This window comes from Gopherus flavomarginatus, chromosome 6 (genome assembly GCF_025201925.1).
Source record: "Gopherus flavomarginatus isolate rGopFla2 chromosome 6, rGopFla2.mat.asm, whole genome shotgun sequence".
NCBI classification, from domain to species: domain Eukaryota; kingdom Metazoa; phylum Chordata; order Testudines; family Testudinidae; genus Gopherus; species Gopherus flavomarginatus.
The window spans coordinates 31,582,859-31,596,486 of record NC_066622.1 but is presented as its reverse complement, the minus strand read 5'-3'; the positions used below and the strand labels follow the sequence as shown (position 1 = coordinate 31,596,486).

General features: G+C 48.3%; 1 protein-coding gene across 11 annotated transcripts in view; it reads left to right on the top strand.

The window, feature by feature from the left end:
- MARK2 (microtubule affinity regulating kinase 2) overlaps positions 1 to 13,628 on the top strand; it is a 111,249-nt gene that overhangs the window by 46,469 nt on the left and 51,152 nt on the right. Inside the window, exon 1 of one of the 11 annotated variants that reach the window (XM_050960516.1) lies at positions 12,527 to 13,237. The exons of the other annotated variants lie outside the window; for them this stretch is intronic. Within the exon in view, the coding sequence (XP_050816473.1) occupies positions 13,199 to 13,237 (39 nt within the window). The 5' untranslated portion in view covers positions 12,527 to 13,198. Of the gene's footprint in view, positions 1 to 12,526; positions 13,238 to 13,628 lie in introns of those variants that run through there. 11 annotated transcript variants of the gene reach the window in all.

Here is a 13,628-nt window from a genome sequence, read left to right as displayed (position 1 = left end):
ATTTCAAAGCACCAGCCTGTATGTAGCAGAGTCATGTTGGGAATAGAGACAATTGCAGCTGTCCCAGAAGATGATTTTTCAGGCCATTCTCCTAGGAGTAATTACATTAGAATTCCTAGATCCTATCATACAACAGGCAAGGCTATTCCTCACTTTTTGATTATTTCTGCATAATACAGCTGGTTTGCAAGAGTTGTTGCTGTCCCAGAAAAGCTGTCTTGAGGTTTCTTCTAAATTCAGTTACTCTTTGCTCTCAGAGTATTTTCTCTTTTTATTTTAGCGAGTGATTTTTAATTGAATCATAAGCTCTATTTGTGCCCCTCTCCTGCCGGAAGTAATGGCTTTATCTCTTTTTAATTTTTTTTGGATGTGTGCATGGAGCAAGGGATGCAAGGGAAGGTGGTGTCATAAGGAGATGGACACTTACTGCAGTAACCAGGTTGGCCGGGGAAGGGAACAGCCGCACAAGGGAGTTGGAAGCTGAATCCTGGAGGTTCTTACTTAGTGGCAGGGTTCTGCTGGCTGGCTGACCTCAAGCAGGTCCCCTTTGTACCTCGAGTTTTGGAGAGGTTAATGCATGTCTTGTGGTGATGTCATGGGGCTCCATGGCGTTTACTGGCAGCCTCTGTCAGAGAAGGACCAGTTATACCAGTGGAGACACTCTTTCTCGCGCACACACACTCACACACTTGTCATGGTAGGAACTGGACTGAGCCCAGTAGAGCCTTTTCTGTAGGCCACCCAAGTAGCCTTCACTTGCGATTTGTCACTAGCTGTATTTGAACTAGTAATGAGGCAGGAAGCCTCACCATTAATCTCCCTGAGGGTATGACTTCACTGCCGAGTTAACGTGGGTGTTGGGCACTAGAGTCTGAGCACCCATGTTAACCTAGCCTGGGTGCGAGTAGCCACCCAGCAAAGCCCCACCCAGGTGATTGTCTCCTCAGTGGTGCTGCACTTCTCCGTGTGTGACTAGGACTTCTGGGGGCATATGCTGTGATGAGCCTGAGCCACCCTGATTCTTCCCCAGTGAACTGTAGGAGATGCCCAGGATAGACTTGTGGGGGGAATTGTGGGAAAGACACATTGTACAGTGATCAGCACTTGAGTGAGTTAGTCTGCATCCTCAGTGCAAAGTGGACAGCTTACCAACCTGAGTAGAAGTCTCACTTGGGTTTTAGCCTGTAGGCCAGGATGGGCCAGCCAGCCCCATTTGAAAGCACACAAAGCTTGTGTGAGAGGGATTTATGTGTAGACTGGGTGGCGGGAGTGAGAGGAATCCTTGGGTGAGAGCCCAAGGTAACACTCTAGTGAAGAGGTATCCTGAGCTAATCTCTCTGCCGGAGTAACTGATGGCATATTGCGTTACTGTGGTAACAGAGACCTGTGGCAGTCCACTGACTGTTCAAGCATCAGATCCACACTTCCTGGAAAAAGGAGAAGATAATCTGCAAGCAACACCCCGTTGAGAGTGCTGTGAATCCTGCCTTGGAGCGGTGGTGTCTAATTCAGCCTCCAGGGAAGCCATGTCATGGCCTGACCTCCTTGTGCTGAGTCAGTGAGAGAACAGCTCTGAGAATAACCAGTCAAGCGAGAGAGGTATTTCAGTTTGACAATCCTGAGCTTTGCACTCATTGCTGTCACTGTATGTAATCTTCCCAGGGATGCTAGTCAGGGCTAGTCACACTTGTCCTACTGTGAGGAGCCTGAAGCAGTTGGCATAACCTGATCACTTTAGTGCAGGAAGTGGTTACCTGACTCTCGGAAACGTCTTCCCTCCAACCCAAAACCGAACTGAGGAAGAGGAGTGTTGGCTTCATGCCATGACTCTCTGGTCCCAATCTCTGCTTTGTTTGTGCCTTTCTTTATATTCCGGTAGCACCTGTGAGCCCAGTCATGAACCTGGACCTCATTGTGCTAGGCTTTGTACAGATAAGAGAGAACTCCTACCCCAAACAGCTTACAATGTGTTTAAACATTGGTTTGCTCTGCTGAATTGTTATCCCCTACAATGGTCTCCTTGTCCTGGAATGGGAGTGAAACTTAAGGGGTAAGTTGCATTTCGCTAAATTTGTTTTCAGTCTGGTGCAGGTCTCTGTGTGGACATCTCTTAATTTGATTTAAAAATGGCTTCTTTTGGGTTAGCTTGAGAGTCAGGTTTTTCAAAGTGCCCAAGTTCCATTCTCAAAAGTGCAGTGGAGTTCTTTGAGGGGTCCTGGCTCTTGACAGGATGGAGGCTCTTAGGTCACTTCCATGCTTTTGAAAATGTTTATCCTAAGTCTGTTCCCAGTCATCTGAAGCTAAACCTCCAAAAAGCCACCTTTTAAACCTAAATTGGAGCATCCATGAGAAATTTTCACTGGCTTAATGCAACCTGTTTAAATTATCACCTTGGATTTCACTTTCTCGTATAGACCAGCACTGAGTTAACATTTACTTTATCTGACTAGTGGAGGAACGTACAAATCTCCAGACAGTGGTTCTGTCTATGTCTAGCAGAGAGAGCGCTGGACTGTGACTTGAGTTCTATTCCCAGTTCTACCACAGGCCCAGTGGGGGGACTCTGGGCAATCACTCTGCCATCTGTAAAATGGAGATAACAATACTGACATCTGTAAAATGCTGTGAGATCCATGGATGAAATTTGGAGGTCTGAGTGAGAAACCCTGCAGTGGACAGTTATGAAATAAGCTGCCCCAAATAGAACTTTCCTCCTAAACCTTGTTAGTCAGCAGTCCGTTTCCAGTCTGAAGCACGAAGATTTGTATCACTACAAATTTTTCTTACTCGCTCTCATGTGACTATAGTTTCTCATTATCCATTACATATCTAGTTCCTAAACCTCAAAAAAAAAATTAATCTACGGCATTTGTGCACATAAAAGGGGCACTAACTTGAAATCCAGGTCGTTTAAGATGGTTACAGGTGCAACACTCGTCCTTGAATCTTCTTGCCAATGCTTGTTGTTTTTTTTAAAATTACCGTTTCCTACTTGAACCCCCACCCCCAATTCTCACTACCTTCTGAAAGACCCACCCCAAGGGAAATGGCTACCTCCAGCTAATGGTGAAGCAGACCATGTGCCAAGTGCTGTGAAATGCACAAAGTAAACAAAAGTAGTCAGTCATCTCAGTTACAGCTAAAAGAAGGGTAAACATTTCCAAGCAGTAGCATCATTAAGTTGATAGTGTCCCTTAAAGCACAATGATGAAATCCAGGGGCCAGATATGATGCTTCAATGCAAAATTCCCTATCCAACAACCTGCATGTGTGACTGCTACCTCAGAATAAGGCACGGGCAGCTGTATTTTTAAAGCCTCTTCCCAAATGCTGCCTTCCAGTGATCCAGTTGTCCTCCTTGTCTTGTACATCTAGCACTGGCAGTGTATTCCTGTTTTGGGTTGAACTTCAAGGTGAAAACAGTGTAAGGCAGGTTGCTGGAGAGTCTGCATGCATCACCTTGGACTCTACATCCTGATGGCAGCTGGAACAGAATGGTTTACAAACCTCTCTGTGCTCATTATTGCCAGTATCTGGTGCTCAATCCAAATAAGAATGAGTTAACTTTGTCGGGATGTGGGCCACATTTTAATAGACACTTCCCCTCCTGCTCAGGATTGCATGGTCCCCTTCACCAGTGGGGGGGGTTCAAAGAACATCCCTGTGGTAATTTGGAAAAGCAACGTTAGGAATGTGTTTTTAGCTTCCTTGAATGTGGAAATATATCCTATATGATTCACCACCTATCCAGCTTTCCGTCAGGCCACCAGTGGTCAATGAACCACAGTTAACTAACGAGAGAAAGCCTATGGCTACACTACGAGGCTTTTAGCAACACAGTTGTGCCACTACAACCGTGCTGCTAAAAGCCACACAGTATAGCCGCTCTTTGTCGGGAGAGCGCTTCTGAACAACAAAAAGTTTTGCTGAGGAAGCACCAGTGTGGACAACCCCTAACATCCCCTCGGGTATGCCTTGGAGGTAAACAAAGCCTCAGATACTCTTAACAGATCCACAGAGTTTAAGGCCTATAGGGACCATTGAATCATCCAGTCTGACCTCTTGTTTTTCACAGGCTGAAGAGTTTTCCCCCAATCCCTATATTGAGCCCAGTAGCTTGAGTTAGGCTGAAGCATCTTTCAGAATGACACCCAGACTGGATTTGAGATGAAGAATCCACCACTTCTCTTTGGAGCCTTTTTCATTGGTCAGTCACCTGCTCTCTTAAAAGGTGCTTTATTTCTAATCTGAATGGGTCTGGCTTCAGCTTCCAGCTATTGATTCTTGTTGTGCCTTTTTCTGCCTTTTTGTACCCAGTATTTTCTCCCTGTGAAGGTTCTTGTACACTGTGATCAAGTCACTTCTCAATCTTGTGGATAAAGAACTCAGTCTTAGCTTAGACATCTCACTGTAAGGCTTTTTCTCTCACCTTCAAATCATTTTTTAAATTCTTTTTCTGCACCCTCTCCAATTTTTCAACATCCGTTCTAAAATTTGGACACTAGAACTGGGTGCAGTCTCGCCAATGGTGTATACAGAGATGAAATTGCCTCTCTGCTCCTACTTGCTACTCCCCACTTCATACATTCAAGAATCACACTAGCTCTTTTCCACAGCATCGCACGGGGAACTGTCATTGAGTCTTCTGAAAGAAGACACTGTCGAGTAGATTTTCACTTCAGAGATTCAGACCTTGAATGAATCCGCGCCCTTGGCCTGTTTGTCAGTCCGCAGTAAAGCAACATCTGGAGAAATGTGGCGTCTGGTGCCTTGTTCTGTGCTGACACTTGGGTTCTGTCCCTGCTTTAAACACCCGCTCCTGGGAGCAAAAATCCATAGTTGTGAAGAATTCTGGAAGTGGAGGAGATCATAAATGTAGATTGCAATGGCTGTTGGGGCTTCCCTTGGGAGTCTCAAGTCTAGGCACAGACATATCTCCTGGGTAAGAGGCTGGAGCCCCATTGCTTGGCTGTGTAGAGCCTAGGAGCTGCACTGAAGGAGCAGTTGTGGACTAGATGGGGCCTAAGAGTGGGTGCCAGCCAGCTGGTTCACACTTGGATCTACTGAAGAGCCTGCAAAACAGCTGATATGACTAAACTCAGCATGGTCCAGCCTGCACGTTGGCCTGGCAGAGGGAAAATTCTCTTTTCCTGTTTGGCAGTAGTAGCTTCAAATAGAAGAATAAACAAAGTAATGCTCTAGGACCCCGGTCAGGATAAGACCATTCAAAGGTCACCTTTCTCACCTGGGATTTTCTAGCACTTGGTTCTTTTACCCTTTCCAACACTCTCTTGGCTGTCGATCCTCCTCTGCAGTTCTGGTCACCTGGAATGACCTTCCCCAATTTCTTTGCTTCCTCAGCTCTCTCCTGTCCCCCCTCAAACTCAACTAGAACTGTTTGTTCTCAGTTGTCTGAGCCTTGTTTGCTCTCCCTCTGCTATTGATGAAGTTGCATTAGAGTGTTTGCTATAGTTACGGTTGTGTGCAGACTTCCAGTGCATTCCTAGAGGGATAAATAGCCAGGATGGTGGAAATTGGGGTGTTTTGCAATGCATACATTTTGGATGTCACTTCCAAGGATTGCAGCAGGAACGATCACCCAGTGTTAGGGCCATGACCTGGAACTTGGGGAAACCCAGGTTCAAGTCCCTGCTCTGCCACAGATTCACTGTGTGACATTGGGCAAGTCACTCAAGCTCCTAAATAACTAACTTATGCACTTCTGAAAATTTCACTAAGTGCCATTATCAAAAGTAACTCAAGCACTTAGTAGCCTTAGTCAGCAGGAGACTTCTAGTGTTTGTATCACTTCTGAAAACAGGAGTTGGGCTCCTGCATCCCTCTTTGGTGACTTTGAAAATTTTGTCCTTAGAGTCTGTGCCTCAGCTGTCCGTCTGTAAAATGGGGATAATAGGGCTTCCAAGCAGGGGTGATGGGAGGATGAATACATTTTAAGCTTGAGGTGCTCAGAGCCTATGGGAATGGGGGACGGAGTAGTGCAGGTAAGTTGGCTTGGAAGGGTGAGGTTTTTACTTGTAAATATTAATTTTGCCATGTGTACACAAACCAGTGCAAAAATATTTCCATCCATGATGATAGAAAATTTATAGGTAGGCAGAGTAAGAAAGATGTTGCTTGAGAACTTACTGGAGTTTGATTTAAGGATATTTACTTAGTATATTTTGACATGTGATGTTGACGGTTTGTTTTAATGATAATAAAGCTTTAACTTTTTGAATCTCAACTTCAGTTGTCATTAAATAATTGTGCTCCCGCATAATTTCCTGTGATTTGTGAAAATATCAATTGATAACAATTTAAAAAATGCGTAGAACATCCATGTTATCTGTTAAAACTATTCTAAAAAAATGAATTCTGCCAAACCTACATACAGTACCTTTTGTGAATATCCATTTGTATGGAAACTGGGATTGTAACAGATACACTGTATACTTTGCTTCCAAGAACTGCAGCCTAGGACATCTGAAGTTCTGAAATTTGATGGGGCGTTCCATAATTGTAGTAATCTCTAGCTTTTACATGGTGCTTTTCATTCGTAGATCTCAAAGCACTTTACAATGGAGCTAGGTATCATTATCCCCATTTTACAGAGGGGAAAACTGAGTTACAGTGAGGGGACTTGCTCAAGATCACCCAGCAGGCCAGAAACACTAGGCTTGGGTTGAATTCCCAGAGACAGGAATTGAATCCAGGTCTCCAAAGTCCCCTAGCTCAATGCCCTACCCACTAAGCTATACTGCCTCCCTAGCACCAGCCTATTGTGAGGCTGGACTGAATTCGATTGTACACTGTTATTTGCTTCTCACGTCTTTTTCTTGGCAACCCCAAAAGCAGTGGTCGAATAACTAGCAAGCTGTGCCAAGAAATCTGCCTCAGTGACGGTCCCTTGTCTGCAAACCAGAATGACCCAGACCTGCTTGCTCTGTGGCTGCACCACCTTCATGTCATGCAGGATTTACTTGAAATCAGAATGATGAGTGTCTACTTGAGAGTTTGTGTTTGACATCCTAGCCATGGCTGGGGTAGGGTTGCGAGCAGCTGTTCTCTGTCTGAGCAGATGCCTTGGCTGCTCCTTTGGCTTAAGAGCGCAGGGACGGTCAGGCTGGCCTCTTTGGCTCTTAAATCCCACCCTAATCGGAGCTGCCGCCTGTTTGACTCAAAACGTGTGCAAGAGGACTGAGTTCTTCTGCTCCAAGTGCCAGGCGGAAGACTTTGGAGGAGGGGCAGAAAGAAGATAAAAGGTGGTTGTTGAGCAAATGATGGTAAGAGACTTTCAGTGGCTGCAAATCCCTGATTACTACCATTTAAAGCTCAAGTAGCAACATAGTTTTATTGGACACATCTGCAAGTCTAATGGACCACTGCTTGAGCATATTAATGGGAGGTGGCCATGCTGTCATTCCTCAGGGGGACAGCACTTACTAAACATTCTGGAGTCCACATGGGGGATGGAACACATGGCCTTACCGTAGGGAAGATTGCTCTGTTAATCTCTCTGGGAAGCTAGGGGAAGGTCTAATGGGCTGGAGGAGAGGGGATGCAAGGGGAGGAATAGCCAATTGTAGTGTGTGCATGGTAGTCTTGCTGCCTTGTTTACCAGGCGGTGCTGCTGAGTAGTTTAACACGCTATGCTAGCGGTTCTCAAACAGGGTTGGGACCCCAAAGTGGGTCACAACATGAGGTTACCAGGGCTGGCTTAGATTTGCTGGGGGCTGGGGCTGAAGCACAAGTCCCACCACGCAAGGCTGAAGCGTGATGGTTTCAGCCTGTAAGTTGGGACTCAGGCTACAGGCTCCCCGCTTGGGGAAGAAGCCCTTGGGCTTCAGCTTCACCCGTCACCCTGACTGGGTCAGTGGGGCTTGGGTGTGCTCAAACTTTGGTCCCCCCTCCCTCCTCCTGGGGTTGATGAGTAATTTTTATGGTCAGAAGGGGGTTGCAGTGCAATGAAGATTGAGAATCCCTGCCCTTTGCTTTTTCACAGTGGTCCTGGGAATAGCTTGTGCCACCAAGAGATTGTAGAATTAAATAGCTCTCTACATATTGCAGCGGAAACCTCCTTATAGTGACAATCCAGGCACCAGGAAAAGGCAGCAGGGCTGTGAGGATTCTGTGCATGAGTAAGGCTGCAAGTTTGTCACGGGTTCCGTGACCTCTGACTTTTTCAGCGGCCTGTGCGCCTGGCTTGAGGCAGCTCAGGCATCCCCTGCTCCAGGCGCACCGGCCGCTGCTGGGGCAGACTCAGGCGACTGTGCCCACCCCCATCTCCCAGCAGCAGAGATTGAGTGTGGGAGGGGGCAGGGGATTGAGGCTTGGGATGGGGTGAGGCGGGCTCTGGGCAGTGCTTATTTGTGGGGCTCTCCAGAAGTCGGGACATCCCCCCCTCTCTCAGCTGCTAGGCAGAGGCGTGGCCAGGTAGCTCGGCGCTCTGCCTCCGCCTGCAGGCACTGCCAGTGGAAGCTGCCCCTCAAGTAAGCACCACCCCCCTCCAGCACCAGCGGGGGTCCCAGGCTACGCACCACTGCCTGTCCTACCAGCACCCAGGCTGCCCTGCCCCAGCACCTGTGGGCCCCTGGGCAGCTTCCCCTCCCCTGTTTTAGTCACCAGTATATTTAATAAAAGTCATGGACAAGTCACGGGCTTTGAATTTTTGTTTACTGCCCATGACCTGTCTGTGACTTTTACTAAATACCTGTGACTAAAACATAGCCTTATGTATGAGCCCTGCCTCCCCCCAGCTCCGCAGGTTGAAATACCAACCCTCTCTCCTTCTGGGACAGGAGTTCCAGCATGAGGCTTCTAGACAGAGCTCCTGGCTGGTCTTAATGGACACCAGATCCTCTGGGTCACCACATTGTTGGGACTCATTGCAGTACTCCCTCCCCAGCTACCCAACGTGGACTAGCTGTGTACCAGCCACCGGAAGTGGCTTTTCTTGGCTGGAAGGGGCTATAGAACAGGATATGTTAGGTCTTTGCAAGGTGTTTAGGTGTGTAAGGGTGTGTGGGCCCACCATCTGTCCTTGGTGCAAGGTGTCCAAAATAAAACAGCACAATAGCGGCTGTTCAGTGTTTGCCTCAGAAGTGCCCTTGGCTTGGAGTCCTCTGTCTATCTAGCCTCTACCCAGTTGACAGAGCTTCCGTTAAGGCTTAAACAGCCTTTTGTTATCTCCAGCCTCTGCTAATTTAGTGGTGGCCTTGGAGGAGCAGGAGATGACTGTGGTAGGGGATGGAGGAGAAGAAGCTTTCCCCCACCCCCACTTGCAGTCCCCACCCTCCATATTCTCGACATGGAAGCAAATTGCCTCACTAAATGCATCAGCCTTTTTCTCACATGGGTCAAGTGAGTGGCAGGTACCCTTGGAAGGCATTGGGCTGGAGGCGTCTGGTGAGCTTTGTGCTTTTGTTCTTCCGCTACCCCTTGCTTCCTGACACCACCTGTAGCACGAAATGTCTGTCAGAGATGAATTACCTGCTTTACTTCAAGGGACCTAGGAAGCCGATTGCATGTGGAAATTTCAGGCTTGGCATTCAGAGGGTGTGTGAATCGAATACAGAGGAGAGCAGAGGTAGAGGGAAGGGGTAGTGCCTACATTTCCCAAACCACACATGAGGAAGGGCCTTGTCAGCTGGAATCCATTTCTCCCTGGACTCCTACATCAAGGGGTAGGAGGAGGAGGTCTTTACAGGCAACCCTTCCCACCTCACTAACCCTGCTGCTACTAGCATGATGCGTCAATAGCAGATGACTGAAGGCCTATATGTATCACCAGCTGAAGTGCGGTGCAGACAGTTGTGATGCAAGGGAGCAGCTTCCTACGGCTGCCAGCAGTTATGTCAGCCTTGACCTGCCAGGAATGCATTGGGTTTGATGTCTGCCTCACTGTTGGGCACATGTACGCACCCCACCGTGGGAGATAGTGCCTCAGTGACAGCAAGTGCTGCTGCTGTATGAAGCAGCCCTGGATCTAATAGAAGGGTGGTTGGGAGGGGCTGCCCCATCTCCAAACCTCAAACTATAAAGCTTTAGCCTTTTATGGAGAAATAAGAACAGAAAGGTGAAGAGACCTGCCTAAAATCTCACAAGCAGTTGAGAAAAGAACCTAGGAGTCCTGGTGCTTCCAGTGCCTTCCTAGAACTGCTTGGGTTAGAGCCCAAGAGCCCTGAATCCCAGCCTCCCTTCTTCTAGTCCACTAGACCCCACTCTTCTTCCAGAGCAGGGGTTAGAGCCCAGGAGCCCTGAATCCCAGCTGCACTACTAGATTACATTCTCCAGTTATTTCTTCAATCGCCCTCCCATTCCCCAGAAGGCTCTTTTGTCTAGGCTTCTCTCCACACCAGGACAGTGAGGTTCTGCATACTGCATGCAGGCTTCCTATTAGCCTAAATGCTGTGTATGGATCTAGGACAGTGCAGAGCCCTTACTCTCCTGCTATTCAGCAGCTCCCTGATGAAATCACCTATTGGTGAAGCAGAAAGGCTACTGAAGGAACATAATATACTACAAGATGCAAGTAATTCTGACAGTGCCTCTGGCTCCATGGCTCCTGCCATCAGTGTCAATACCCTCTCGCGCGTTAGTGCTCTGTATTGATGCCGCATCTGCTATCTGTCATGTTCAAAGGTTAACCCCTTGGCAACTTGAATCCGCTCTTCTATCAAAGCCTCTCATGCGTAAATGCAAGGAACAGAGGGCGCTGCTGGAGAAGTTAAGTTAAGTTGGCAGCAGGTGTGAGAGGCAGGTTTCAAGAGGGCTTGTGAGTCACCTGTGTGCAGTGGTGAGACTGTGCCAGGGGGATTCTGTGCTTCTGTGCGTGTTGGAGGTGGAAAGGAACTTTTGTTTCCTGTTGTCTGAAATTGTCTTTGACTTTTCTCAGTGTTTAATAGGAAAAAGAATGGACATTAAAACATTGTGTGCCTCTGTCCCTGTGCTGGGAATGTAGCTTCAATGATCCTTGGTGTCTTTCCCTCATAGCTACTATCCAGGGAAAGGAATGTGATTTGCTCCACACGCTGTAGTGTTGGCACAATCTTAAGTCTGATCTGTGCATTCAGTGCCGTTTGTTGTAGTTCTGATTCCCTCACGTGTACAGCACTTGGCATGTTGGGGTCCCGTCCATGACTGGGGCTCCCACCATCCTGCTACTGTTAGTCAGAAGCCTGTGTTCTTGCTAAGAAGTTTTCCGAGGACACGCTTGTATTTGTATGTATCTGAGGTGTGAACAAGTGAAGATCCTAGGCTGTCTCCTCCATTTGGTCTCTTGAAACCTGATTACAGTTGTAACTACTGAAGTTGGGGTGACTCCTAATTGCACCAGTGTGAATGAGCAGAGGCTGGTCCTCTAGCTTTATCCTGTTGTCTATTAAATCACTTAACCGTGAAGTGCTGGAAGGTTAAAGTTAAGATTGTGTGGGACAGGGTGGGAGTTTATTCTCCCCAATTCTTTAAGGGCTTTAATGAGGAGAATATTGTTTAACTGACAGTGTTAGAGGCTGTTGATGGTGATGGTTTGTATTGTAGCAACCCCAGTCATGGACCAGAATCCCTTTGTGGTAGGCACTGTACAAAGAAAACAAAGACTGTTCTTTGCCCTGGGCTAAGGCTTGTGATAATAGACTCCAGGAGTCCTGGCTCCCAGCTCTCCTGCTCTAACCCACTAGGCCCAGCTCCCAAAGCTGGGGAAAGAACCTGGGAGTCCTGGCTTCCAGCTCCTTGCTTTAACCAGTAGGTCGTCCTCCCCCTTCTGGAGCTGGAGAAAGAACCGTGGAGTTTGGGCTCCCATCCCCTTGCTCTAGCTGTTCTCCCACAGCCCTTGCATACTGCATGCTTCACCAGAAAATAAACCCACAAAGCCTAAAGAATTACTGGTTTTCTTACTGAATTTTGAGTCCCCTTCCTCGTAACATCAGGTTGTTGATGAGATGGGGCTGCCGTGCCAAGGATCTTGGGGCTGTTGGTTGTGAGCTGACAGCCTTAATTGAGTAGCGCTGTAGCATAGCTCTTGACTTCCTTGTAGCCAGTGGGGAAGCTCTCCTCCCCCTCCCCCTGCCCAGATTCTGTGACAGCCCCGGTGCATTGTGTTGACTTAGCCATCTTGCCTCTGTGTTCCCCAGCCTGTGGTTTGGCTGCTTTACAAGGATTTCTCAAAAAGGGCGTGTGCACACACGGATGTGACAGTCTAGGAGCCACCCACTAGGGGAGTTGGGGTGGCACATCACTGCATTCTACCCTAATCTCCCCCTGCCCCCACACTGCTCTCATTTAGCAGCATTTGATTCCCTTTTGAACTCTGTAGTAAAAGCTGCCCCTGATCTGTTCATCTTGCTTAGGGGCTTGCAGGCCACCTGGTGCAGGTAGAGCATTAACTTCATACTCTTTTTTCAGGCTGAGCATTTCCTTCTCACACTCGCTGACTGAAGAGCCCTGCCCATGGCAACTGAGGGTGGGGCAGGCAACTTCCTGTGGGGGAAGAATCGTGAGTTGCTGTAACTCTCTGTCCTTCCCCCAGCCTAAGGCCCGTTCTCCTCCCACCTTGCCCAGTGGGAAGAAGTGCTAGTGGGTTATGGTGGAAGTTTGCCTTCCTCCCTTGTTGGATCTTGGGACTCAAAGCCAGACTACCCCCTGAAGCTCTCGGTAGTCCCAGTGCTTCTGCTACCTGTGGTGCTTTTTTGGGAAGTTGCGGAGTTAGCTTGAAACTGATGAATTACAAGACAGGCCGGGCTCTGGGTTAGCAATCAGAGAGATTGCGAAAGGTGTGGCTTGCTCAGGTATCGAAGGCGGAGTCCCATTGCCGGTTGGTGGGGGAAGTGGCTTGCCTGGGCTGTTCCTGTACTTTGCTCCTTCTGAAGAGTTTCACTTTGGCTGCTGCCGTTTGTTACTACTCTTCTTCACCGCTTCAGAAGAGGGATTGCGGAGGCTAACAAGGAGAGATGAGACAGCTTTGTTCCCTGGCGTGCCTCTTCCCACAAACGCATTCAGAATAAGTTGGAGTTATTTTCCCTCTCTTACCGGCTGGCTGAAGTGATATAAATGAGGTGGGAGAGACGTTTCCATTTGGGGTCCGGAATGGAGAGCCAATGAGAGACAGCGTCTGCCCTTCCAGACTACAGACGCTACAGAGAAGGCGCTTGCGCCACGGTTGCTGAGATTGTGTGAAGGGAGGGGGAGAAGACGGCTTTTGATGAGCAGAGGGAGCACATACACAAGGCCCATGGCTGGAGTAAGTGTTCAGGGTGTGATCCTGAGACAAACGGGAGAGATGATCAAAGAGCTGGGTCTTGGGTTTGGGGAGGCAGGGGGGTTGGGTTTGTTGCGCACCTTAGAGTTCAGCTGTTGGATTCAGAAACAAAGCCTGCTGAAGGATCACAGGTGTCCTCTATCTCTACCCCGTGCAGTAGGTCAGTACATTGCCTTCCTCTGAAACAGGCTGTACATGCGATAACCACCCCCGCATGTCGCCCCAGTCAGGTCTGAGCTTGTTCAGCGGCCATACAGCTGTCTGCCTCCCTCCCTGGCCAAGTCAGCACTTAATTAGGTGTGCCCGCCTCCCAGGAGTGTTGGGAGCTGCACTTCCTCTGCAGCCCCAGGTCACAGGTAGTGGCTGTGCCAGG